We start from the raw sequence: 23639 nt of genomic DNA on the forward strand, positions 1-23639 counted from the left end.
TTGCCGCGGTTGCAACCCGATCCCGGGTATTTCTGGAAGTTGTGGAGGACTGGAGAAGGCATTTTCCCCTGAGCGGACGCGGGATTCCCGTCCCAGGGGATACCACCAAGCATTTTGGTGGCTGTTCTCGGCAGATTCTTGGTGAGCTTGTTTTCTTGTCAGTTGGTTTATTTTTGTCTATTTTGCCTGGGCAGCATGTGCCGAAATCCGAACAGATTGATTGCTTTCTTTCAACACCTGTTGCTGATGAGATGCGGAGGTTCTCACTTTCTTGAACAGGATAGCACTTATGTTGTTGTTATCTTGATGAACTTGTTCATATACATTCATCATTTTTTCTGGTGTAAGATAATCTACCTTATGTCTGTTTTCACAAAACAGATATTTTGGTTTATTTTCAGTCTTAACCTTGGAATTCAGAAACCGATGCTGTGCAACTGTAGCTGAGAAAGAAGCGACAGGTCGATGACACCTTCCTCATGAACACCAAGGCCCACTCCGGCACTGATGGCCCAGCAGACCGTCCCATGAGTAGGTCGGTCTTTCCCAAGTTCAATCATTGCATGTCTTAGTCGCCTCAACAGATCATGATAAGCATAGCCTGGAAGTCTAATCTGGTGGAATTTCCTGTTTAGATGCCATGAAAATGCGTCCGTCACCTTTCATCCCTTCAATCCGGTCCAGCATCATCTGGTGCTGGATATCGGCATCACAACAGCTACCCAAGTTTTGGTCATCTTGGATGTTGGACTGGCATATCTTACAGTCTTGCGCAAGAGTATATCCATCCGCTGTCTAAACTCATCTCATCTTCTTTCATCTGCCCACCATCCCGTCTTTAAGCCGTTCACCTCGCTTCTTCACCAACCTGAGCTCACTCAGCTGGCCATCTGAACTTCTGCAAAAAACCTTGTGCTAGCCTAGGTAGCTGGTAGCAATTGCAACACATCACATTCCAGGGCTGATCAGATCTGGTGAGATATATCTCCGTCGAACGCGTGGGCACACCTGTGAGCCATCATTTCGTTTGGCCGGCTAAAGCTAACTCATTTGTAGATATTAGACTCTCCCGTCCTGCTCCCACCACCTTGCAGACGTACGTAACCACCATCTTCGCCGTTCTGGTCAAGACAAGCGACCTGGATGGGCCTGCGCCTGGCTCCCGTGGGCCTGGGTCCAGCAGTTGTTGGGCTTTTTGTCGATCTTGGTGAAGTGCCGTACTCTTCCCCGGTTGCACTGTTGTCCGGCAAGGAACTTTTCCAGTCATCATTGTAACCACGAAGGGGTGGTAGGCACCGAGACCGAGAAGCCGTGCGGTGACCGGGAGGAAGGCGTTTGCTTGTTTTTCTGGTCTGTCTTGTCCTGAGATAAGACACGGGCAGGCCCGCTTTCCTTCTTATACGAAGGCTGGGAATCTGATGTCTCCCATCGTCGAGCGTTTGCCTGCACGTACCCGTTCGGTTGTGCAACTTTCCGTCGACCGCCTCTATATTGTCCGCTGGTGGACAAGGGTGGCTGTTGCTATTGCGTTTGGCTGTATCTGGCACCTCAACTCGAGCCGTCATTCTGGAAAACCTCCGACTACTGCTATAGCCTCCTCGAAATTATTGTTGGCGAAGGCATTCCGGTATACTTGAGCCTCATCTCCCCCCTATACTCGCCAACATGGCGGCCGGTATCACAGAATCATGGCCGATCAATGAGGTAGGTGCCACGATTCAAATCTTTGCTGGACCTCCAACTTACATGTCAAACAGATCGTTTATACTGCCATCGTGGGCCTGATTATGGTGGCAGCTTTTCTCGAATGGCTTCTCTGGATCGCTGCCTTCATGTACTGTCTGTGGAAGGTCTTTGTAAAGGCAGAACACTGGACGGTAAGATTCCTGGCTGTACTGATTGGCACCGCCTTTCTTCTTCTCAGGTAACACCTCTCCTGTCTTTTCCGGATATGCTTTTGCTGAATGTTCAAGGTTCATCTTCCTCCCAATCATGGTGGTCACGCTACCGTTACCAAGCGCGGTTGTTAGAATCTGGCCCACGGCAATGGTCAGCTTTCTTCAATGGTTCGCCTTTTACAGTTTTGCTGGTCTCTTGACTCTCCCCTGGCTTTTCTGCGTCTACCAGATTGTCACACATCAACTTGGAAGAAAGAAGCGCATTAAACAAGTGCTTGACGAGGTGTCGGCTCCCAAGGTCGTTATTGTCATGCCTTGCTATAAGGAGGAACCCGACGTCCTCGTCACCGCCGTCAACTCGGTCGTTGACTGCGATTACCCACCGTCCTGCATCCACGTCTTCCTGTCCTTTGACGGGGACCAGGAGGACGAGCTATATCTCAACACCATCGAGAAACTTGGGGTGCCCTTGACACTCGAGTCATATCCTAACAGCATAGATGTCGCGTACAGGGCCGCTCGCATCACAGTATCTCGATTTCCTCATGGTGGAAAACGCCATTGCCAAAAGATGACCTTCAAGCTCATTGACAAGGTCTACCACGAGTACCTGAAGAGAAATGACAACCTCTTCATCCTCTTCATCGACTCCGACTGCATATTGGATAGAGTCTGCCTGCAGAACTTTGTCTACGACATGGAGCTCAGCCCCGGAAACAGCAGAGACATGTTGGCCATGACGGGTGTCATTACCTCGACTACTCGGAAACACAGCCTCATCACGCTTCTTCAGGACATGGAGTACATACACGGCCAGTTGTTTGAGCGTACGGTGGAGTCGGGCTGCGGAGCAGTATCCTGTCTCCCCGGTGCCCTTACCATGTTGCGATTTTCAGCGTTTCGTCGAATGGCCAAGTACTACTTTGCTGACAAGGCCGAGCAGTGTGAAGACCTGTTTGACTTTGCAAAAAGTCATCTGGGAGAGGACCGATGGCTGACCCATCTGTTCATGATTGGTGCTAAGAAGCGGTATCAAATTCAGATGTGCACCTCGGCGTTTTGCAAAACGGAAGCTGTCCAGACGATGCGGTCTCTTATCAAGCAACGGCGTCGATGGTTCCTCGGCTTCATCACCAACGAAGTCTGCATGCTGACGGACTGGAGGCTGTGGAAGAAGTACCCGATCCTTTGCTTGGTTCGGTTCATGCAGAACACGATACGGACGACGGCTTTGCTTTTCTTCATCATGGTCTTGGCGCTGATGACGACGAGCAAGAGAATTAACGACCTTCCTGTGGGCTTCATTGCCATCTCGCTCGGTCTCAACTGGCTGATGATGGTCTATTTTGGGGCCAAGCTCAGGAGGTTCAAGATCTGGCTTTACCCGCTGATGTTTGTGTTGAATCCGTTTTTCAACTGGTACTATATGGTTTACGGCATCTTCACCGCTGGTCAGAGGACCTGGGGAGGGCCACGGGCCGACGCTGCGGCAGCCGACTCAACCACAACAGCTCAGGAGGCAATCGAGCAGGCCGAAAAGGCCGGTGATGATCTAAACATTGTTCCCGAGTCTTTTATTCCGGCGGCACAGGAAAGGAAGGGTGTTGAAAAGGTGAACGCCAGTGCTCTCAAGAGATCCAAGAGCGTTTTACAGCCGCCCAACCAAGTTATTGGCAAATTCGCGGCGCCTGAACGGACGCCAAGTGGATGGTATCAGCATCCAGATGAGTCCATGGCAAGTGTTGGTGTATTTGCCGGGTCGTCATCTCGCCTCGAACGAAAGGCGGATGTGCCAGAGCGGGACTCGATCGACAGCTCATCTTCGGCGCACACTGGAAGCTATTCGGTCTATATGCCACGCAGAGTGGAAAGCATCATGGGCGAAGAGGACCGGCGCAAATATGACCTAGCACATGCCAGCCAGGTCAACCAGTTTGCAAGCGCTTCGAGGATATTTCAGGGTCCACCAACAGGTCAAGTGTACGAGTATCCGGAATCCGAACTCCTGAGGGCAGGATTTAGAGAGCCCGGGGTACCCAACTCGAACCGGCCCGGGACGCACAGGAGGCTCGGCAGCAACGGCAGCGCAGGCTCCCAGAGCGTGGGAAGCTCACTCCAAGACCCTCACGGTCCAGAATCATCAGTGGAATCATTCCAGACATCTCGTCAGTCGCCAGTGCCACGGCCAGTCCCAGCTGCAGGACGATCTGGTAGGACACCGCTTGGTCGAGCTAGCTGGATGCATACATCATCCACAGAACAAGTCGAAACGCAAATCGATGAATCTCAGAGCCGTCTCGCGGCAGCATCACAACCTCGCCAGGGACCACCAAGAGGTGACCACCGCCGATAGTTGAGGCGGACAGGCGAACTCGGGGACACAGGCTCTGATGCAGACACGCATAGACTGCTCATACGACCGAAACGGCTGTGTCCAACTTCATCAGGGGGTAGGCATCGAATGGTGGCTATCACGGCGCAAACTGCCATGCCTGCACGGGCAACAAACGTTTTTCTTCTCAATGGTCAGGGCAGAGACGGAAATGGGCTATAAAGAACACTCAGTCTTGATAAAAAGGGGTGATATTACGGGGTGAGAGAGATGATTTTTTTGGAACTCTACCGTTAGAGTGATTTTGGAACGTTTTTCATGGGCTGGAATGCACCACGTGTAACCTGTATTGTATCCAAAGATATTGTTGTACCTAGTTTTCCTTTGCTTCTTGGCGTTGTTATATTAAAGACACTGACTCGATTCGGAACAAATGCGAAGCGTGGGAGAGGCGAGACCGCATGACACGAATCCACGACGATGGTGTTGCAAAGCCTGAGGTTTACGTGATGGGTTCAACGCCCGTGGGTCTGTGAGGCTGGGCATGACAAACAGTAAGTCTGACGGCCGGCCCGGCAACCAACCCATCCAGCAATTACATGCGTCTCCCGGGCCGGGTTATTGGGCAGCAAACATAGGACTTTGTGGGATGGCAAGTCCTTGGTGATGATCAGGAATCTTCTGGATAATTCTCACCTGTGTGTTGGAGATTTATTGGGCAGCTATGGTGACCTGAAGTTTTGTGATGGAAACAGGTTACACAAAGTCTTGGGAGTGGGAGACTGAGAGGTTGTCAAGCATACTACAACACGGTACATGGTGTATATAGAGAGATCAGTCTTGGCCCATCAAGGTGATGCTGTTCATAGCCGGGCAGTTTTTGACAGAAAAATGCGGAGGAAGAGAGGGATGGAAAGAAAACTTGACCGCCAACCCCGAGCCACGGATGCCCCTCGCCCCCCGAGCAGCGCGGTTGCCCCGCCCTTGCGAAAATGTCGTTTTTCAGGTCCAGGAGGACACAAGAAAAAAAAAAGAGATGGTGGGATGATGGGTTTACGGTATGGGGTGGAAGGAGTGATAGGGGGGAAAGCAGGGCTTATCGCTAATCGGCAGTGAGAAATCTTATCGCGTTGCCCCTCGTTGCTTGGCAATCAGCATGATGCAATGGTGAAGCGCTGTCAGAGAGAAGTTGAGACGGCAAGTGCACTGGGTTGTAGAGTTGACAAGATGAATAGATGCCTTTGATGATACCTACTGCCTAGACATATCATTTCCTGCATGATAGACACATGAGAAATGACTTGCAAAAACAAAAAAAAAAAGCATTGGGTGAACAAGAGTCTTCTTGTTCAAGTTTGCTGATGAAGATGCAACAAGACAAAAAAGGCCAATCGAGAATCTTCTCCTGGCTTCTGGGGGGGCCTTGGCTACGGCACAGACCCCCCGGGCGCGGGGCTATTCAAAGAGCAGCGGTGCCCGCCCCTACCTGATGGAGGGAAATTGTATAGAGGGGAACTTGCGTGCCACTGTCGGGCAATCCAAACATCAAAGTCTGCATTAAAATCCATTTCCACTGTGGGAAAAACCTCGTTTTTTTAGAGTCCAGTTTCCCGCCCATCACCACCAACCAAGCCTGCCTTTCTGAGCAGTCCAACGAAACCACAACCCCACCTTCTTTTTCCCCCCCCTTCTCACCCACACACAAACCCGCCCCATATCGTCCATTCTCGACTCGACTGGTGAGAACACATCTTCTTCGAAGCAACTTTTGAGCCATCCCAAAGCTTACCGGTTGCGTCTTGAATCTTTTTGCAGAGCCGAGTCCATACAACTGCCCAACATGAGTGTCGTCGGTACGTTATGCGCCCACCACACACCTACCACATGCCTCGAGAGCCTGACTGCTAACATGGCTTGCGTCTGACAGGTGTCGATTTCGGAACCCTTAACACAGTCGTCGCTGTTGCGAGGAACCGGGGTGTCGATGTGGTAAGTAGGCTTACCCGCCCAACCGCCCTCCTGAAGGGGAGGAGGAAAGCAAAAAGTCGATAAGGCTGATTGTGATGGTACACCGAGCGCAGAACTGACAACGACTTTGTCAATGATAGATCACCAACGAGGTCTCTAACCGGGCGACTCCGTAAGTTTTCTCTTCTTACCCCTTGAGGTTGCTCTCCGGCTCCAGCCTGCTCTAGGAGCCGTGCAGAATTGGCGCCCAATGTCTAACACTCCTTCCACAGATCGCTTGTTGGCTTTGGCCCCAAGTCCCGCTATCTCGGTGAGCCCGCGAAGACTCAGGAGATTTCCAACCTCAAGAACACTGTCGGTTCTCTCAAGCGCCTGCTCGGCCGCACGTTAAACGATCCCGATGTCCAGACCGAGCAGGCTTTCATCTCGGCCCCTCTGGTCGAAATCGACGGCCAGGTCGGCGCCGAGGTGTCGTACCTCGGCGAGAAGACCAAGTTCTCTGCCACCCAGCTCACAGCCATGTTCCTCGGCAAGATCAAGCAGACCGCTGCTGCCGAGCTCAAGCTCCCAGTATCCGACCTCGTCCTGAGCGTTCCCGCCTGGTTCACCGATATCCAGCGCCGCGCCCTTATCGATGCCGCCGAGATTGCCGGCCTCAGACCGCTCCGCCTCATCAACGACACCACCGCCGCCGCTCTCGGCTACGGTATCACCAAGCTGGATCTCCCCGGCCCTGATGAGAAGCCCCGCCGCGTTGCCTTTGTCGATGTCGGTTACTCCAGCTACACCTGCTCCATCGTCGAGTTCAAGAAGGGCGAGCTCTCCGTCAAGGGTACCGCTTTCGATCGTCACTTTGGTGGCCGCAACTTTGACAAGGCCATCGTTGACCACCTCGCCAAGGAGTTCCACGGCAAGTACAAGATCGACATCAACTCCAACCCCAAAGCCCTCTGCCGCGTCTACGCCGCTGCCGAGAAGCTCAAGAAGGTGCTCTCTGCCAACCAGCAGGCTCCTCTCAACATTGAGTCCCTGATGAACGATGTCGACGTTCGTGCTATGATCACACGTCAGGAGTTCGAGGCTATGGTTGAGCCCCTTCTCAACAAGGTCCACGTTGTTCTTGAGCAGGCCCTTGCCGACTCCAGGCTCACCAAGGAGGACATCGACATTGTCGAGGTTGTTGGCGGCGGCAGCCGTGTCCCCTCTATCAAGGAGCGCGTGCAGAACTTCTTCAACAAGAACCTCTCCTTCACCCTGAACCAGGACGAGGCTATCGCCCGCGGTTGCGCTTTCAGCTGCGCCATTCTCTCCCCCGTCTTCAAGGTCCGCGACTTCGCCGTCCAGGACATCATCAGCTACCCCATCGAGTTCGCTTGGGAGAAGGATGCCGACATCCCCGACGAAGACACCAGCTTGACCGTCTTCAACAAGGGCAACGTCCTGCCATCAACCAAGATTCTCACCTTCTACCGCAAGCAGGCTTTCGACCTCGAGGCCAGATATGCCCAACCAGAGGGTCTCCCCGGAAAGGTCCCTCCTTTCATCGGTCGCTTCTCCGTCAAGGGCGTCAAGGCTACCGGTGGCCCAGAGGACTTCATGATCTGCAAGCTCAAGGCCCGTGTCAACATTCACGGTGTTCTCAACGTCGAGAGTGGCTACTATGTCGAGGACCAGGAGGTCGAGGAGGAGATCAAGGAGGAGGGTGACAAGAAGGAAGGCGATGTGAGTATTCTCCCAACACGTGAAAACAACCCCTTATCGGTGGATTCCACACAGATGAACACCACGGGTGGAATGGAGGAGGTGCCTGTCAGATCGCCGAAACGTCGCAAGACCGAGGCGCCCGAGACTAGCGAATCCGATCACCACGCTGGAGCTGTTGGGGAGGAAGATGACGAGCAAGAGAGAAATAAACTAACCACCGAATCTTTTACACAAAAGGCCATGGACACAGACGAGAAGCCCAAGACCCGCAAGGTCAAGAAGCAGGTTCGCAAGGGCGACCTGCCAATTGTCAGCGCCACTCTTTCCCTCGACCAGGGCGCCAAGGCCCAGCTCTTTGAGAAGGAGTCCGCCATGGCTATGGAGGACAAGCTTGTCGCCGACACCGAGGAGAAGAAGAACGAGCTCGAGACCTACATCTACGACCTCCGTAACAAGCTCGACGACCAGTACTCTGAGTTTGCCAGCGACGAGGAGAAGGAGAAGATCAAGGCCAAGCTTGAGGCTACTGAGGTATGTTTTGGTCACTTGGTACAGGTGTGATGTGATCTGTCGCTGACGGTCAATCTACAGGACTGGCTCTACGACGAGGGTGACGACACCACCAAGGCCGTCTACGTTGCCAAGATTGATGAGATCCGCGCTCTTGCCGGCCCCATCGTCCAGCGCCACTTCGAGAAGGTCGAGGCCGACAGGCAAGCACTCCAGGCCCGCCTGGATGCCGAGAGGGCGGCGAAGAAGGCCGAGGAGGAGGCCCGCAAGGCTGCCGAGTCCAAGTCAGACTCCAAGGACGAGGAGATGACGGATGCGGATGCGCCAAAGGCCGAGGTTGAGGAGGCTGGCGATCCTTAAGAGGGGTAGTAAGAACAAGGGTGAGGAGGAGGATTGGACAGATGATTCGGAAGAGGAAATGATACCTTGAGCGAAAAAGAGAAGAAGCGGATAGGAGGGAATTAAAAATACCGGGACATGATTACGGACATGATGAAACCCACTTTTTAGAAGTTTTCTTTTTTGTTTTTCTTTTTGAGAGAGAGGAGATGGAGAGGAAATTTTATGTTTACCCACCACTGCCATTACACTTTGCACACACATTCCCGAGCCTAATAGGTTGAATGAGAGGTAGCGGTAAATCTTTTTTTCTTTAGGTATGAGGCTAGAAGGAGGAGGAGAGCGATGGATGGATTGATGGATGGTGGTCATTTGATAGATTGGGATGGTTTTTCCTTGGGGGGATAGTTTGGAATTTTGGTAGGGGGGGGAGGGTGGTATAACTTTTTGTAGTGTAGGTAGAGGAAATAAAGAGCGAAGGTGGGGTAGATAGGATGATGTTTCGGTTGGTGATGAGTGTGATGTGATGTGATTCGTGACTCGACATGGAATTCGTTCGTCAAGTTGACCACAACAAGAGAAAAGATGCATCAACCTTTTGTTGGAGAGATGGCATTTTGGTTTTGTTTTTTTTCAGAACCTTGATCGGGAGGCTTGGATAGATAAGAGTTAGGCTGAGAGGGTGATCCTGAGCGGAGATTTCATATTGGGCCTATTTTCTTCTACAGATTTACTGAGACTTTGAACCACCTTGGTGAGCGATGTGCTTCTCCATCTCTTCCACCAGAGCATGGGGAGGTTCGTCGTTGAGGGGGTGATGGCTTGTGCGATAAGGGCGTATTTCGCCTTCGAATTAGCCTTCTTTCTTTCCAACGCTTTGGGCAGAACCATGATGTTTGTAACTAAGTTTAAGACTGACGTGTTGGTGGACAGCCCCTGATGAGGGAAGAGATAGGTGTCTTTGTAGTTGTTGGGTAACATTTGCCTATCTAGCTAGGCAAAAGGGCTTGAATTCAGACCCGGGAGATGGATGAATAGGGGAAATAGATGGGAGAAGAAGAAAAAAACATACAACACCGAGGATTCCCCAGTGGTCACCCACCTGAGTACTGATTCGGCCCTCAGCTGTTTGACTCGGGCAGAGCGGACGGGATGCCGTATTTTCAGCTGGGTGTGGTCGTATGTGACGGTTTGGGTCAAGGGATGGGTTCATGTGTAGACAATGAGACTGAGGGAAAAAAACAGGAAAAATACATACAACACCGAGGATTCCCCAGTGGTCACCCACCTGAGTACTGATTCGGCCCTTCAGCCATTTGACTCGGGCAGAGCGGACGGGATGCCGTATTTTTAGCTGGGTATGGTCGTATGTGATTGTAGGAGGGAGAAATGCACACCATAAGTAGTAAAAAGAATTTTGCTGTACAAACTGTCGTCTTGTTCCCCCCTCCCCACATCCACATGTTTTCCCGTCTTGATGAGTTATGCATATGTTTTTTTTTATTTATCTCAATGAGTTTTATGCTAGGCCGCCTATCCCAAATTACACCGCTATCCCCTCCCCATCCCCTTCGCTATCCCCGTTTACTTTGATGAAGAAACTAGAGCGTTGTGCATGATGATGATGTAGGGGGTATCAACATAAGAAACAAAAAAAAAAACACAAAAAGCCAACCAGAGTCGAGATAGGTAATGATAAACTTCCTCTAACCACATCACCCACCCATCCATTCCTTTGAAAGAATAAAAGAAAAAAAAAATACATGCCTCATAAGAGATAAATCATCGCACCAAAAGAAGTCTAGCATGAGCAATAAAAACAAACAAGCAAACGCTACAAAGATTTTTTTTTTATAAAAAAAAATTTCCCTCCCCACTGGTATCTGCCTCTTCTTCTGTCTTGTGTAAAACTCGCGAGGAAAAAGAAAAAAAGAATCTATCTAGCCCGCCCACCCCCCATCAATGGCTGATATGCATGATTAACGCCAAGAAGAAAAATAGAGCAGAGGGATGAAAATGATAAAAACAATACGACCAACAAAAACAATGAATCCGCTTGTAAAGCGGAATGTGTGTGCCTCCCACCCCATCAATCAACCCAGCCCCGCCGACCCAATCGCTATGCTTGTTATGCAGTGTCTTCATGTGCTGGTGTCGTCGTTGATGCCTAGTCCGCCCCCTTTGGTTCCCCACATCTGCGATGCACCGGAATGAAAAGAGTGAGCAGAGAGGGTATTGAGAATCACAGCATAACCCCCAAACTCCAAAGCCAAAAAAAAAACCCTGGTTCCCGATTAACCCGCCTTATACGATGTTGAGGAAAGGCGCAGTGATGACAATCCTGACAGCAATCATGATGGATGATATAAATGCCCCCGAAACGTGAGAAAACCGCCGTCCATGAGCCTTGCGCCTGTGCCACGATGCCATCCATCTTCATCCAAGTCGTCATGTGCGCCGGTGATGTAAAGGAATGCTGCAAAAACCCGAGAGAAGGAAAAGTGAACGGTGAAAAACCATTGCGCCTGAAAATGCAAAATCAAGCCATCGCCATGAATCACCCCCAAGTCTCCTCTATTTAAAGAGACTTCTCAAATCTTGCAACCTCTGCCTCGCCGCATCACCCTGGCTTCTCACTCCCTCGGCCTCAGCACGGTCCATGCTCAAGCTGGCCAGCTGTTTCTTTTTCTCCTGCAGCGCAATCATCTTCTCCTCAAAGCTGCCACTCATGATATACCGCACCGTCCTCACAGGCCTCTTCTGGCCCAGACGATGTACACGGTCGATGGCCTGAGCCTCGGCGGCAGGATTGAACTGAGGCTCCATGACAAAGACACTGTTGCCAGCTGTCAGGTTGAGGCCCATACCCCCCGCCATGATGCTGACAAGAATGACTTGTACATTAGGATCATCGCGGAACGCCTCCATGGCTTGGTTGCGAGCGTTGCGAGTCATCTTTCCGTCCAGACGGGAGTGGGTGATACCGGCGTCGTCGAGAGCGATCTCAATGAGATCAAGATGAGAAGTCCAGCCGGAGAAGACGACAGACTTGTAAGGTGGCTCGTCCGGATTGGCTTCACTCCGGGCCTTGTTGGCTAGAAGCTCTTCGACCAAAGCCCGAGTCTTTGTGTGAGGCCCAGTATACCGATCATCAGGAATGATTTTGCCAGCCCGAGTCTTCGTCTGGCGGGTCTCGTGCTCAACATCGGCTTTGCTTCGGCGGAGTTCAACGCAGTGAGCCTTTTGAGCAAAGGCGCATGTAGGGCAGCCCTGATGCATATCGCCATTGCCGTGCTGGTGCACGAACCTGATGCAGGTTGGGCAGTAGACGTGGAAGCACTGCGCCATGTAGCCCAAGACGTCGTTGTTCTGATCAGACTCTGGGTCGTCGACCTCGATGGCCCCAAGCTTGTTGTTGCACTTGATGCAGAAATCACTGCTGCCCTCCTGCATCAAGTAGTACATCTCATAGGCCTTCTTCTCAGTCAGGGCCGGTTTCCCGTCGTCGTCCTCGCTATCCAAATCGATTGGGGCATCTGCCGACAAGCCTTGGATTTCTTGAAAATCATCGTCATTCAGCAGATCCTTGCCATGCGCGCAGATCAAACGAAGTTGAAGAATAGACCGCAGAACGTGAATCATGGTCTTGCCACCCATAATGCGGGTCTGGCCGGTGCCCTGGCCCGTCAAGACCTGAACACGCTCCTCGGCCATCTTTTTGAACAGGTCATAGACCTTGCGCTCCTCGGAGGAGAACTCGAGGCGAATAACCTCGTCGGTGCGCTCCGGGAGTTCGATCTTGTCCTTGAGACGGCGGATGGTAATGGTGTCAATCAAAACCCGAAGTTTGGGCACAATGTCCGGATCAGCAGCCTTGAAGGGAGCAATGATGTACTGGATAAACTTGCTTCTGTCGTCGAAGGGCTTCAGGCGCAAGAATGCCAAAAGGGAGGCAAGATCTTCGAGCTTGTTTTGAACTGGTGTTCCAGTCACGGCCCAACGGCGGTTAGCCTGTAGTCGGCAGATCGACTTGAACGACAGCGTGTTTTGCTCGCGAATTGTATGGGCTTCGTCGAGAACGATGCGGAACCAGGCAATTTCCTCCAAGGGATAGAGGCCCGGCTTTTTCTTGAGACGTGCGTTGAGCTCGCTTGTGACGGATCCGTAAGTTGTGATCACCAGATCGTACCTGGCCAGCTGGGCAGAGTCCTTGATACGGTTGGCGCCGTGATAGATGTAGTATTTAAGCTTTCCAGGTTCGATATGCTGCTTGATCTGCTCCTCCCAGTTCGTGATTGTGCTCAGCGGGCACACCAGCAAAGTGGCCTTCACATTCCGGCGAATTTGAGACAGGGGCAAAACCTGCGCGCGGGGGGCTTCATGGCTCTTCTGTGGCCTCTGATTCTGGACGACGGGCTGGAGGGGCTCACGTTGTGACCAGGCCTGCGCCTCGTCCAGAGTCTTGGCCAAGAGAGACAGAATGCTGAGCGTCTTGCCGAGGCCCATCATATCGGCAAGGATGCCGCCAAGAGTCGAAGGGGGCGGTTCCATCACCTCCTGGTTGGTGACCACATTGTAGTAGACCGTGGTGCCGAACTGATTTGTCCTGCGCTTCCATGTTGATGTGACGGGAGCCTTGCTATCAGCGTCTGGCAATTGCTCAGACTCCCGAGAAGACATGAAGAACAGAGCTTGCTTCTGATGCTTCAGCAGCGGTGTTAAAATAGAGGGAGGAGGATCCAACTCCGGCAGCTCGTCCGACTTGGGGAGGGAGTCGAAAACACCCAGGACCTCGGACCGAATCTCTTCTACCGACTTGATCATGGGCGGAGCCTGATACTGGACGACATTGTTAACGCGGGCAAGGGAAGGCAGCTGCGGCCGGTTCTCCTTGGCCAGAGGGTTGAAGACTTTAACGCCGGACTCGACTCGCGGCGGACTAAGAAGATTAATGTTCTTCCGCTGCAACAGTTTACCCACTCTATCAGCAAAGGAGCGAAGACCATAAATCATCAACTCAAGTTTGAATTGGGTGGACACCTGCTGCCCAACCTCTTCGCCGGGATTCTTGCGTCGGACGGGGATTCTGCAGTCAGTGCGTGTCCCAAAGGTTCCAGCCATGTCCATGAGAGGAGCAAGAACGCTGGCCGTCTTGGGATCAACCAAGCCAATGCAGCGCTTTTGCCAATCATGGGCATAAATCTTGGTGGTTGGATCGCCCGGGGTTCTCTTGAGCAGAATCTTGACTTGAGGCCAAAAAGCAGGACCGCCCATAGAGATCATGTTAGGCTTCGGGGCTGGGATCATGTGGCCTTTGATGAAGGCGCCCTCAACCATTCCAAAACAGACCTCCTCCTGTTGGGGACTGCGGGGAATGAAATCGACGTCAGTGTCATCGGTCAAGTCAATTGTAGCGCCGGGGACCGGGGCCGCAGATGACTGTGAGGGTCCATCGGATCGGTCTTTGATGTGCTGAGCCAGGATGCCGCTGCTGGGTGAGAAGAAAATACTATTTGCAGGCAGTGAAGGATCATTCTCGTTGGCTGTCTTCCTCCTCTTTGGCGGCGGCACCATAATGCGCTCCTGGACATTGTGAAGGCGCTCGATACTCTGTTGAGCACCCAACCCGTTCTTGAAGATGGGCATGGTACGATTACTAGCCAACCCGGTCGGGGCGCTCAGCTCCATGGGCGTTTGATCGGGACCGGTGAACTCAAAGGTGAGCTGCTCGGATGGTTGCGAAGGGCCTGGCGTGGATGACGAGGCGCCTTCACCAGGCTGGGCTGTACCAGACGATCCAGCTGCAGCCTTGGGGTTGAGCAAGTCGGCCGGGTTCCACGACGTGGAAGACATGTTGCCCGACTGTGCTTGGCTGGCTGTTTGTTCCTTATTTTGTTTTATTTTTGTAGTCAAATTTTAGTGGTATGTATCTGTGATAGATGTTAGAATAAGAATAACTAGCTTTGATTTGAGGACTGCTGAAGAAGATGAGAGAAGCTGGAGGACAGGATAGGCAAGTGAAGTCGGTGTGAGAAAGTGAATATGGGATGATGAGAAGGAGTTGACCAGTCACATGCCGGGATGGGGGGCGTATCGTACCGTTGAAATGAAGCTACCAACAACGCCCACACTCAACCAGAGCACCGGGTCTTTCTTTTCTGTCGATAAAAATCGGTTGTCCAGCCCTAGGCAACCAACTCGGGCGAATGATGAGATGTAAGATGCACCGACATCACAAGCAGTCCGATGAGGACGGGTGTTGTATTACTGTTAAGGGTTGCTGGAGGGGAATGAGCTGCCGTGGTAGTGACTGGGAGCCTTGCTGTGGTGGGGCTTGCTGCATACGCAGTACCTAATACTGGGCTACCCGCTGCAGAATGGATCAAGCGATGGTATCCGTAGTGGGGGTTGCTTGGATGGGCAGGTATGGAAGCGGGAGGGCAACGGGAGATGAAGGAGAGAGGTTGTCAAAGGAAGGAAGACGGTGAGGGTGAGAGATCCTTGGTGAGGGCAGAGTTGGGAGAGTAGAGTAGAGTGAGCACTGCAAATAGCCAGGCAGGATATTGTGGGAGCTGGGAATCTATTGTTGACGTTGGCTGGGTTGGTCGCTCACTTTTTGAGAGCCGAGAGGCTTTATCGCAATCGGCTGGGAGCGATAGGCGCGTGACCCTCGAAGATTGCAGCGGTTGGTGTGGCACGTGCCGCTGCGCAGACCGTGCCTTGCTTAGTCCACCACAGCGACCGTGATGCATCAGACGCTGGGGCAAAGCCTCTTGTTGCGGTGTGGTTATGTTATTATCTCGTACCAAGTTCAAATCGGCGTCAGGGGCGGCAAATGTCATCAAGGGACATGCAAGATGGGATATTTGCGATCGGGCCAGTCAGAGACAGTTTTCGGGATTTCTTCGCTGTCTACCAATCCCAACTGCAGCCTCAGAGCGGCACTAGAAGGCGCTTGATGCATCATCAACCACTTCTGTAACCTCTGTTTGCACAGTGACGGGACGCCATGAGCGATCTCGCCCCATGGCTCCACAACTTACGATGGGCAACATTGAGTATGAGATGGGATATAGATGTTTTGATTACCTATTGAAGGCCTTCTTGAAACAGTAAGTGAACAACCTGGAACATGGCAATGATCGATACCGGTCGAGGAGACCAGATGCCATCCCAAAGGCCCCCTAGACAATGAGCAGCTACTATCTCCAAATCTCATCCGATATACTCACCGGTCGAACAGCCTGGAACCAATATCTTGATGAGCACCATCAACAACTTATGATGGGAAGATGGATGGCATATTCACCCAGATAAGATGAGATATCTCTCAAGAAAGCACTTGAAGGCAGTAACCATCAACAAACTCGTCCGATTTTTCTCACCGGTGGAACAGCCTGGTACATCACAGAGTATTAATGCAGTTGCCCGCCGGCCCAGAGCACCAACATACGATATCAAATGTAGGGGCGACATCAGATAAGCCGCTTTTATGGTAGAGGAGGCAGCTACCCTCTGCGATATTTATCTGATGTGTTCAGCGGTGGAACGATTTGAAAAACTATGGCCATTATCAATATCTCGCTTGATACCCTCACCGGTCCAGAGCAACAACACACGATAGGCAACAGCATGGCGTATCTACTGAGATGAGATGAGTATAAGATAATAAAAAATCTGAAGGAAAAGGCTGGCACTATCCTAAATCTTATCCGACACCTATCCCAACCGTTAGAACAACCTGGAACACACCACAGGCAAACACTTGCTTCAGATTTAATTACACGAGATGAGAATCATTCAACACGCCGAAAGGCCCCTTGACGAAAGGTGATCACTGACCCTGGCTATCAAACCCATGATGTCAACTTATTTCCAACACAACAACCAGCTCCAAATCCCACATTGCATATAACCCCCCTTAATAAAAGAAGAACCCAGCCCCCCCTCACCGGGTATGCTCCCTCCCCCGACTCCTAGTCCTCATCCTCCTCCTCCCCCCCTCCCCCATCGGCGACCCCGACCTCGACGGACTTTCTGTGCGTTCCCAATCAGCACCCATCCCCCTTGGTATCGCCATTGTAGGTACATACGACTTCTCTTATGCCTCTTCCTCGCTGTCCCTCCCCTCCTCTCCTCCCTCGGCCAGGCTCTATTCAGAACACTGCTCGAGCGGTATCTACACCTTCCGCGGAGCGAGTCAGGCGTGTTGCTCCTTTTGGAAGCTTGATCGTCGTTGGGTGTGGGTTCCTCGCAATAACGCATTCGTTTCCTCCCTCGCTCTTCATCCAAGTCTGTCACGTCCACGTGTCCGAGGTTGACTTGGTAAGTGAGACCGATTCCGTTGAGGTCCGGGGAGGGGCAGGGGGTTGGTGGGTAAGGTTTCGAAATGTCAAGGGGGATGGTGGTTGTTGTTGTTGTTGTTGTTGTTGTTGTTGTTGTTGTTGTTGTTGTTGTTGTTGTTGTTGTTGTTGTTGTTGTTGTTGTTGTCATGGTTGATTTATGGGAACGGGAAGTGGTAGTGGTGGTGGCGACGGTCTTGTCCCCGAAAAGGGGGAGGGTGGAGAGGTGGGTTGTCATGGTGGTTGTGGTAGGCGTAGTATTAGCTGGGGTATTGGGGTCAAAGTAGGTGGTGGTTCAACATCCAGGGCATTGTATCGAGTAGTAGCTGCAAAGAGGCTCTAAGCTGGGCTGCCAGCACTTAAGTGAGGTAAGTAAAATAAAAGAAGATATGCCGGAACCGAGAGAAGGGGAATAAGGGACCTGTTCAGTTGATTTATGTCCCAAATGAGGAGATTCATGATCCTGGAAGCCACGCTCCTAGACCCGGTGTGTACACTTAAGTGGTGTGTGTGGTTGCCTGACTCGAAGAGGGCCCTGCGAAGCACCACCACATGGGAAAATGATTGCAAACATCCCATAGCACCGGTAGCTAATAATCTTTTCCCCCGCGCATACGGAAAGACAGCCCTCGCAGCCGAGAAGGACTTCCGGTCCAGAGGTCATCAGAGTGAGATGGTAGTTCAGACGAATACATTCAAGGCGTGCTGAACCAAAGCGCGTAAACCAGGAGATGCCACCTCATCGGACTTGCACGGCCAAAGCGGACAAGACAAACAGAACTAGTGACGAATATGCGCCGTCATGGCGGGCAATCGGTGAGGGTTGGTCCTTGCGGGATAGCTTTGCTCAGTTTCTCCAAGGACCACCCCGAAACATAGCCCAACGTCTCAACTATTCGTGAAAACGGGGGGAAGGGGGGGGGGCATGATCTTCAAAATATCGTACAATTCTAGCTTTGTCGACCACCGCTCAATGTGTCGCTGCCAATCTTCATACTATACGCGTGAAACAATCGAGCATCGGGAACGCGGGTATCATCGCCGAATTGACCTAATGTGGCATTCCCTTGCCACTATGACGACTCAGCCAGCTTCTGCGAGATCTCACCAATCATCTGGGTAATTTCCTTCTTCTCGACAGCAACAGCCGCATCCTTGAGCTCCTTACCCATCACCCTTGCCGTGACAGCACCTCTCAGGGCCTTCGCATCGGTAGTACCCGCCGCAATGAGTTCCTGAGCCACCTTGGTGATAAGCTGCTCGATTTCCTCCTTGCCGACTTCCTTGACGCTGCTCTGGGCGGTGTACTCCTCAATGATATTTTGCTGGATCTCCTCCTTCTCAATCAAGTCTTCTCTCCCCGCAGCCTTGAACTCAGCGACAGCATCCTGGGACTTGCGGGCCATCTTGCGGAGGAGATCGACGAGCTGGACGTCGGTCTTGATGGGCTTGTCGGTCTTGCTGGCGTTCAAGGTGGCAGCCATGACAGCACGCAAAACAGTCAGGCGGTTGGTGTCCTTGGCTCTCATGGCTCCCTTAAGATCCTCTCTAATTTTGGCGTAGAGTGGTGATGGAGGCGCCTCGGTGGAATATGAGGCGCGCAAGCTGACGGAGCTGAGCCATGTTGGTGATTGCCTGAGGTTCGGGCTGGGCCGGCAGACAGCGCTGCGAAGCAGGGAGGAAGGGAGTATGGCGGCCATTTTTGCTTGTTGTTGTCGTTGTCTTGAAGTGAAGATCTTGTGTTTTTTTTTTTTTTTTTTTTTTTTGGTTGTCGTTGCTGCTGCCACGGCGGATCGACCCGATCATGCACGCCAGCTGTTACGCTAGGCGATGCAGCCAATTGCTGCCCACATCCCCGCTGCAGGTGGATCTTGGTCCCCCAATGCGCTAAGACGTCACGCTGGAGATGGCTCAGATCAGCCATTGCCCTGGTGCCCCTGATGGACATCGCTGATGAAGTGGCAGAATGTGTGAATGTGTCTAGGAAATGGGCATATGGAACCATTCTATCCCTCGCTATCTTACATAACTAACGATAAGAAAGAGATTGCGATAGGTCTAGTTATGATTGGAGCCAAGCCATCGCGGAGGATCTCTGAGCACACCACGTGGCTGGCTTGAAGCATGCATTGTTTGCTACCACCATCTCCCGTTGTCGACTGTAATGGGATCTCGAGAGTGGCCATGAAGGTTATAACAAAAGAGATACTCCGTATGTCCCCAAGGGCCAGCTCAAGACTGTCGTCGCAAGAGACGACAGGGCAAATCACCTGATCTACGGCCCCCAAGCCACCAGACCCACTGCCGGGGTCGGGGCGTGCCGTTGACTTCCCCGGATGCTTGATCCCATCCATGTCACAGAGGCGGGGCCTTGGCTATCTTTTTGGGCTGGCGGCCCGGGGAGCGGGAAGTGGGAGTTGGAGTGCGGTGATGTTTGTGGAGGGTAACTGATGGGTCGTGACCCCTGGTAGGTGGGAGCTGGAACTGCCGAGTAAGCGGTGAATTCTAGACAGGATATGCGCGGCCGTTGGGCATCAAACCGTGTGATACTCGACTTGACAATGAATGGTACTGTGATGCGTGGAAAGGACGGGTGATGAGGACCCAGTCGGGCGGAACCGAGATGGAGGGACGCCTTTTTCAGGTCCCCGCCGTTTGCTTGATGAGATGGATTAAATACTAATAAAGGTAGCCAATCCTCCGCTCTGTTAATTGTACCTCAACAAACCATTCATACTAATTCTATCTTCCCTGGGCGCTTGTTTGTTTCCTGTTGTTGCCCGGCACCTCAATTGGTATGGAATCCCTCCACCTATGTCTGCCGTCCCATCCATACATATCCCACCTAACCCTCCGATGAAAATCCTTCCCCCCTGCCCGTCTACCGACCTTATACAACGAATCAATCGCTCCTTCTCTCAGATTCGCTGGCTGGCAATTGTCGGGCGGTGATGATGCTCTTTCCCAAAGCAACAAGGCCAAAGGCCTAGACCGGGAGAGACCGGTTTGCCTAGACCTGAACACAGCAAGAACCGCGAAGATTCCTTCCTCTCCTCATGTTCCCTCTCCCCGGGCCCGTCCCTTCCTTTTCCAAATGCAAATGCAACCAAAATGCGATGACCATTATCATTCGTGGTTCAGACGCCCCTGCCAGCTGGCAGGTATGTAAGTGGCCCTCCGAGACTGCCGTATGTGACATTACCGCCATTTCACAACCAACAACTTGGAACCTGGATGGAAACCTGGAATTCCTTCTCGATGCTCCGTCTGTCTCAATGTCGCGCTCGTTTTCTCGAATCACTCTGTCTCCCGCCTTTGGACGACGACGGCGTGTGTGATCGGGGAATCTCGCTGTGCCGATGACTTCTACTGCTCCCTGGTTTTCGACCAATGCAGACATAGCTGCAAACATTATCATGTCAGTTATGCTCAACTCGTTACTCCCTTTCACCCGGCTTATTTTGACGAGCCAGTAACTTACACCGGAAAATAGGCCTGTGAACCAGAGTCAGTACACTCACTCGAGAACCTCGACGCCATCGACATACCTTGAACGCCGGGTTATCAGCCTCCGCCCGGGCCTGTGCTACAAGCAGCTGTATGTCGGTGTTTGACATGCTTGTTATCTTCCGGTCAGCAGGCTGTCTTCCGCAACGGTCTAGATCTGTTCTTACCCGAGACCCTGGGAGAAAGGGTACATGGCAAGAGACGATAGTAGCCGATGGGCATTTGCTCTGTTCGCAACCCCTATGTCACGATCTCTTGGATCTGTTCATGCATGCGTCAGCTCTGGCTTTGGGACACAGTTGCCCGATGGCTACCAGGGACATACCGTTGGACCACCCGCTCAGGGGAAGGGTTATCAATCGCGATTCGACTTCAACAAATCCCGCTTGTGTCATCAGAGTCTGCAATCTCAACGCTACCCTCGGATCTTTGTAGTGTTGTATGCTTTGCAAGTAGCTCTGGGACCATACTTGCAACGCATGATCTGGACCAACTTGTCAGCATCAGGCCTCGGGAACACACAAGAAATCGAAAAAGGGCACTAACTGGCTGTCAAGGTCCCGTTGTCGGACTGGGCGTTGTAGTAAATTTCGACCATTTGCTATTGTTTGGTTAACACCCATTCGCTGCCTTCGGCCTCTTGATCGACATACACACCAACCACCAGGGCGGAGCACCCGGTAGATGTCGCTCAAATAGTTTGTCCACCTGTCTACGTGGATGCCTCCCGACATCAACCTGCTATTTACCAGATCGAAATGGTTGGAGGGAAAGGTCGACCTGGTCTCATCGTTAACTTCGAATTTGGGGCGGGCTTGGGTTTGGGGGTGCTCTCACGGACTGTTCAAGTCATCCACCTGGAAGTCTACGTTGTCGGGGATGTCCTCTGGAACCGGGTAGGGGTAGATGTCGAGTCCGATGACCTGTTGGCCAAAGTCAGTCTGGGGTCTTGCCATGGATTCTCCTACAGGTGCCGAAGCTGTCGTCTGTCACCGTTGACAAGTTCTCGCCCGAGACCCCGGATGGATAGGCTACATCTGACACAAAACATGCCATACGCACCTCGCATTCGGGATACTGCTCTGCCACTTCTATCGCCCATGCCCCGGATCCGGATCCACACTCCAAGATTCTCCGAGGCCGCGGAACGGGAGGAAATATTAATCGGTTTTCGAACACCATGTTGAACAGCTCGTGTTGGTAGTGAAGCCGCTCGATCTCGTCCTGTTCCAGCGCGGAGCACAGTCAGCCTAGAAGCCAGAGTGGCCCGTCAAGTCCCTGCTCACATCGTCCACGGGGGCGAAATAGATGCTGTTTTCGACGGCATATCTCTGAAAGTCTCTGCCGTTGAGAGTGATGACCTCGCGATAGGTGTTGTCGACCGGGACCGTTTGGAGATCGCTACACGGTGTTTAGCATATCTTGGCCTGGCAACCTTGTGGGAGCGAGTACCCTCTACCTTTCGTCCATGGTGTCGGTCTGATGGTTATGGTTTTTCCTGATGAGGCTTCTGCTACCTACCTGGAGGGAAAATTATGGGGTACAGAGGCAGCGACCACAAAAAGACAAGACTGGCAGAATTCACGTCATCAAGTATGGGGGGAAGAGGCAAGAGAAGATGGAGTCAGGTATTTCACAGACTTCATGGCATTATGCAGTCCGGAGAGTGTGGGCGGAGATATTTCTCGAACCCTGGTCCCTCGGGACTCACTTCGAGAACGGTGTCGGACCATGTGCCTCTTGCTCTGCGGCACTCGCACACGTTTGAAATGAGCAAAGCTTGCTCAGTGGACCCTCGAGGTGAACCAGGATATTCAGATTGGCCCGCCCGTCACTCTCTTGCACGCCACGATGGGTTTTGTTGATCAGGGTGCGTATCGTTGGCCGCATTATACCCATGGAACACATACGGGAGGGATCCCCTTGACCCCTGCCAGCCTTGGAACCCTGGGGCTTCCCAGAGAAGTGGGTGGGAAGCTGATTACCATAATGGGGGGACTGCGCGGCGGTCAAATTCAACTACACCTACGTTATGGAACACTACACCGCTTTGGAGAGGCCAAAGATGGCGGCCAGCTTTTTGGCTGCGTGGACATATGAGGCTTCCTTGCCTATAGACGGGGGTGCAACTAGGACAGGCATCGCCAAAGAGCTGTGTATGGATGCTTGACGGCTCACGGTGTACAGGTCCGCCCCCGCATAACCCCAGGGGGAGCTCTTTGCTAATCGGGATAGGCCCTCATTCCGGCTACGACATACGTTACATGTCTTGTTCCTCAACTTGGACCTTGACTCCTATAGCCGCGGCCGAAGGGGGTCGGATATGACTTTGATTGGGAGATCAAGGATAAATCGACGTGTCCCCTCGTTCACGCGCCGCCTGCGAGGGTTGGCTTTGTCTTGGCTCGACGCAGTGTTCAGATACTCATGACTAGGCCAGCTCCTCAGCACTTGTGTTGTATCCTGGAATTGGAAATTTGGGCGTACTGCGGGACTTGATGCCCCGGCAGCGGTGGCCGACCAAAAAGCGACCCAAAGGCTACAAACAGGGCCACAGCTCAATGGGTGGTGTGAGTTTAACGCACCACCAGTCCTATAATATAATGCTGGCTCCATTTCAAGGGAGCTCGCATATGGACCTACCATTGAGGGCTTGCAGGATCAAACAAGCACAGAAAACCGGGTCGTCGGGCAAGTTCTTACTGAACACTGAAAGCTGCACGATCAGTTCTCCTCGCACCAAGAGGAGAGTCCAGCGCATTGTGTTGTGGCTGTTCAAACATTGGTGGTGCTGGGTCTGACGTCAAGCGAGAACGCCGCCCGCTGTGAGCTGTGGTACAAACACCGCATTCAACACTGACCAAGGGGCTGGCAAGAATCCCAAGGACATGGTTCTGGGATCGCACAGAACGTCCCAAGCCCGCCATCGGCCCCGCCAGAAATGTGCCGCCTCGGACGTGTTTGGGCGGGATGAGGACGGGTATCGAAGGATTCTTACTTGTTGCTTTCGAGACCTTTCGACCGCCATTCCCATAACGG

General features: G+C 52.4%; 5 protein-coding genes across 5 annotated transcripts; 3 read left to right on the forward strand and 2 right to left on the reverse strand.

The window, feature by feature from the left end:
- Positions 1-462: 462 nt before the first annotated feature.
- On the forward strand, positions 463-894 carry QC761_0052310 (uncharacterized protein; the record flags this gene model as incomplete). The annotated part of the gene is made up of 2 exons (XM_062872491.1): positions 463-531; positions 719-894. The coding sequence occupies exons 1-2, from the start codon at positions 480-482 to the stop codon at positions 892-894; spliced, it is 228 nt and encodes a 75-aa protein (XP_062733377.1). The 5' UTR covers positions 463-479.
- A 771-nt stretch (positions 895-1665) lies between these two features.
- QC761_304480 (uncharacterized protein) lies at positions 1666-5480 on the forward strand (the record flags this gene model as incomplete). The annotated part of the gene is made up of 3 exons (XM_062877591.1): positions 1666-1704; positions 1758-1924; positions 1974-5480. 3 exons carry the CDS (start codon positions 1666-1668, stop codon positions 4249-4251), a joined length of 2484 nt encoding a protein of 827 aa, XP_062733378.1. The 3' UTR covers positions 4252-5480.
- A 185-nt stretch (positions 5481-5665) lies between these two features.
- On the forward strand, positions 5666-9249 carry SSE1 (adenyl-nucleotide exchange factor sse1). Its single transcript, XM_062877592.1, has 6 exons — positions 5666-6083; positions 6158-6219; positions 6339-6370; positions 6471-7920; positions 8140-8433; positions 8494-9249. Exons 1-6 carry the CDS (start codon positions 6071-6073, stop codon positions 8770-8772), a joined length of 2130 nt encoding a protein of 709 aa, XP_062733379.1. The 5' UTR covers positions 5666-6070; the 3' UTR covers positions 8773-9249.
- Positions 9250-11325: 2076 nt separating this feature from the next.
- QC761_0052340 (uncharacterized protein) lies at positions 11326-14604 on the reverse strand (the record flags this gene model as incomplete). Its single annotated transcript, XM_062872492.1, has 1 exon — positions 11326-14604. The coding sequence occupies one exon, from the start codon at positions 14602-14604 to the stop codon at positions 11326-11328; it is 3279 nt and encodes a 1092-aa protein (XP_062733380.1).
- Positions 14605-21433: 6829 nt separating this feature from the next.
- QC761_304520 (uncharacterized protein) lies at positions 21434-22070 on the reverse strand (the record flags this gene model as incomplete). Its single annotated transcript, XM_062877593.1, has 4 exons — positions 21434-21523; positions 21663-21824; positions 21887-22001; positions 22060-22070. The coding sequence occupies 4 exons, from the start codon at positions 22068-22070 to the stop codon at positions 21434-21436; spliced, it is 378 nt and encodes a 125-aa protein (XP_062733381.1).
- Positions 22071-23639: the final 1569 nt, after the last annotated feature.

This window comes from Podospora bellae-mahoneyi, chromosome 3 (assembly GCF_035222275.1).
Source record: "Podospora bellae-mahoneyi strain CBS 112042 chromosome 3, whole genome shotgun sequence".
Taxonomy (NCBI): Eukaryota; Fungi; Ascomycota; class Sordariomycetes; order Sordariales; family Podosporaceae; genus Podospora; species Podospora bellae-mahoneyi.